General features: G+C 30.2%; 1 protein-coding gene across 3 annotated transcripts; it reads left to right on the top strand.

The window, feature by feature from the left end:
- Window positions 1-1,049: 1,049 nt before the first annotated feature.
- On the top strand, window positions 1,050-2,714 carry LOC141479866 (uncharacterized). 3 transcript variants are annotated; one of them, XM_074178091.1, is made up of 4 exons: window positions 1,050-1,330; window positions 1,410-1,703; window positions 1,890-2,171; window positions 2,449-2,714. In XM_074178091.1, the coding sequence occupies exons 2-4, from the start codon at window positions 1,665-1,667 to the stop codon at window positions 2,593-2,595; spliced, it is 468 nt and encodes a 155-aa protein (XP_074034192.1). In that variant the 5' UTR covers window positions 1,050-1,330; window positions 1,410-1,664; the 3' UTR covers window positions 2,596-2,714. The 3 variants fall into 3 exon arrangements, 2 of the variants coding, with proteins under 2 accessions (XP_074034192.1, XP_074034191.1); XM_074178090.1 differs by having other exon boundaries at window positions 1,390-1,703; XR_012466086.1 differs by lacking the exon at window positions 1,890-2,171 and having other exon boundaries at window positions 1,390-1,703.
- Window positions 2,715-2,991: the final 277 nt, after the last annotated feature.

Below are 2,991 nucleotides of genomic sequence, written 5' to 3'. Positions count from 1 at the left end.
AGACAGCCGTGGACTTGACGTCTGTTTGTAAAAAATTCGCTATTGCGAACCAAATATTGTATGTCCTTGGTTGGCGTAATTGTGTATAGTGAAGTTGGATATTGGCTATCAGACATCTTGAAACTTAAAACTTCTGGAAGACATTTCAGTAGTGGAAATTCGAACAATGAAGTGCATTAAAATTAATTTTAGGGGGGTTGAAAAGTGGATAGCTAGCGATTTGGCTCCAGAAGAAATCAAGTCTGCAAATAAGTGTTTCTTAAATTTCATTTTACATGCTTAAGTCTACTCTCTCAGCGAATTATGGTTGGTATAACATTGATTTCAAAGCTGTACTCAAGTCAACTTCTAGGTTTTGTAGGTGATTTCAAAGGACATATGTGCCTAATTTCACATTTTTCCGTTAATATTCCGTTAATATTTTGCCTAAAATGAAAAATGTTTGGCTAACAACCAGTTTGTACCTGCATAAAGTCCGATTCAGTGTCAACCAATACTTCTATGCTTGGTTTAACACCTCCTGGTGTGGGAAAGCAAAATGCCGATTCAGAAAATACACTATCACTTACTAGAGTACACCAACTATATTTTATTTTTATATTATGGCAGTTTTCTGCAAGTTTTTGTCTTTGTTTCAGTAAAAAAAAGATGGGTATTCAAAGTGAAATAAAAATTTTAATAAAAGATAAAGACTTTACTGAAATTGATGACGATGTATTGGATTTTTTCTGTAAATCTAAAGAAGAACCTTATTTGAGAATATTTTTAAATTCTGATCCGATTTCCGAGACCTTAGCTCCTTTGGACATATTCTCAGGTGAATAATATATTTTTGTTCCAATATATTTTCCCACAAAATATAATTTAGGTATTTCGTTTGAATTCGATGTTTTCAAAAATTGACTGTAACTTTTTAAATCAAAAAATGAATTACAAATACGGATGTCTTGGTTTTGTAGATTCCAGTATAAAGGCAATATGTGATAATGATATATTTGATGGAACTAATAGCTCTACATCTACGTACTTTCTAAGTATAATTAGGCTTTTCTTGCCATAACTCAGTGTTCACATCATTGTTATAATTATTATTTTTTAGGATCTACAGACACAAATTATTCGTGGTGGCGGGCAGTATATAATAGACCAGTACCAGAAGAATAAAATGTTGACTGACAGAAGCAGAATACATTTAGTAAACATAGTTGCAGATGTGCTTTATGAAAAATATGGGAGTGCAGTACCCAAGAGCGCAAAAATGGAGTGCGCAAAAAAATTAGTTGAAATTTTCCCAATGTACAAAAATTTGGAAAGTTCTACAGGGGGTTAGGTGAGTTCATAATTGATGACTTTTGTGTCTAGATATAAAATGAAAATGTAATATTTTAGGAAATTTTTTTCAACCGTAGCACAAATGGAGGGTATCTTGCAAATCGGCTGAGAACTCTAAATAGAATAAATAAAATATAGAAAAACAATCCTCCTGTCAAACACCTTCATGACTAGAATGTTTCGATAACTTCAGAGGAAATGAATCTTACTTAAGAACTCCAAGAAAAATTAGATATTCTGAAAGCAATTCCATCCTCGGAGACGGACAAAATAAAAAGTTTATTTTTTGAAACATTGAATACCGTAGAAGTTTAATAAATAAAGGATTTGCAATGGAAATATCTCCAAAATTTCATGAAACAGTTGGTTTGGTAAGTATACTTTTGGTTTTAACAAAAAATGTATAAGCACAATGATGTTTAGATTAGTTTATAGGTACTTTCATCCAGAACTTTCTTGTTCATTCCCAAATCAAATTCAATTAACAAAAAATTTTTTTCGTCTGGAAAATTTATGTTTTGAATAAATTTTCAAGTAATCCATATTTCAATTTTCAGATTGAACAAGAATTTCTGCTAATGTTCCCCTCGTACATTGCAAGTTTTGAGGAAAACTATTTAGATGCTATAGAAAAAATTCTGGAAATATTTGAGAATACCTCTAGCAGTCGTAATCAACTGAAAGTATCTAATCAACTGAATCGACTGAATCAACTGAATCGTACTATACAGTCGTTTTTTGCCCTCTTGAAAATACTCCCACCATCACCCAAGGGCAATCGAAGAAAGGATATTGCACCAACCACGAAGGCTTTTGAAAAAGTATTAATATTTCATCAGGTAAATTAATTTATTTTCATTTTCTAACCAATCCATAGTACAGAGAGAGTAGATATTTTTGTGATGGATCAGCGATAAAAATAATTCCCCGTAGAAATAATTTTACTTAATATATTTTGATAATAGCACCCACCATCTCATTTATTTTGAATATATTTAATGTTAAGAGTTGAAATAACATTATTGAAATTGATCAAGCTAATTCAAGGTGATACAATTATAATAAGAACCATTTATACAACCGTATTTTTCTCAAATAGAACTTATTTTATTTCAGATCTCCTTGCTGTTAATGGAAACAATCGAGAAAACCTCAAACACTCAACCTTACATTATTGCAAAGGACAAGTCAAAACTTTTACTCGAAGAAGAAAATCTGTTTTTATTAAATAATATTCTTAAGTTTGAATTATTGATATTTTGATTTGAAATCATGTTCAGTTAGGTTTTCTAAAGACCTATTATTTGTAAACTATGAAAACGTTATTTTATTTGAGGAAAATATGTTTCCCACAGATACATATTTATGATAATAAATGGAATTTATACATGATTTATGTTTGTTTTTCTTTTTTTTTTTTCAGGCGAATTCAATTTCTTGAGTAATTCTTTCGAATTCATACCACAACCAATGATATAATACCATCTAGTGCAAATATACACCCAAAATATTCAGAGAGAGAGACCTGATTCACTCCAAAATAGTGCTTTTTTACACTGAGAAAGTGCTATAAACCACTGTGAGAAATAACATTTTTTAAGCTGAATTAAAAAAAAAACACTTGAATATTAAAAATATCACCATAAAATGAAAAAACAT

This window comes from Leptinotarsa decemlineata, unplaced genomic scaffold, assembly GCF_025532065.1.
Source record: "Leptinotarsa decemlineata unplaced genomic scaffold, Ldec_3_MD MMD2_tig00003348_RagTag_RagTag, whole genome shotgun sequence".
Taxonomy (NCBI): Eukaryota; Metazoa; Arthropoda; class Insecta; order Coleoptera; family Chrysomelidae; genus Leptinotarsa; species Leptinotarsa decemlineata.
The sequence above is the reverse complement of the archived record's forward strand: the minus strand, read 5'-3'. Positions and strand labels throughout refer to the sequence as shown.

What these genes read in the sequence shown, in the direction of transcription:
- LOC141479866 (XM_074178091.1), top strand. Translation starts at nt 1,665, where the DNA reads ATGGAAATATCTCCAAAATTTCATGAAACAGTTGGTTTG. An exon ending in TTCATGAAACAGTTGGTTTG is followed by an intron (nt 1,704 to 1,889) that starts GTAAGTATACTT and finishes TTCAATTTTCAG; the next exon opens with ATTGAACAAGAATTTCTGCT. An exon ending in AAGTATTAATATTTCATCAG is followed by an intron (nt 2,172 to 2,448) that starts GTAAATTAATTT and finishes ATTTTATTTCAG; the next exon opens with ATCTCCTTGCTGTTAATGGA.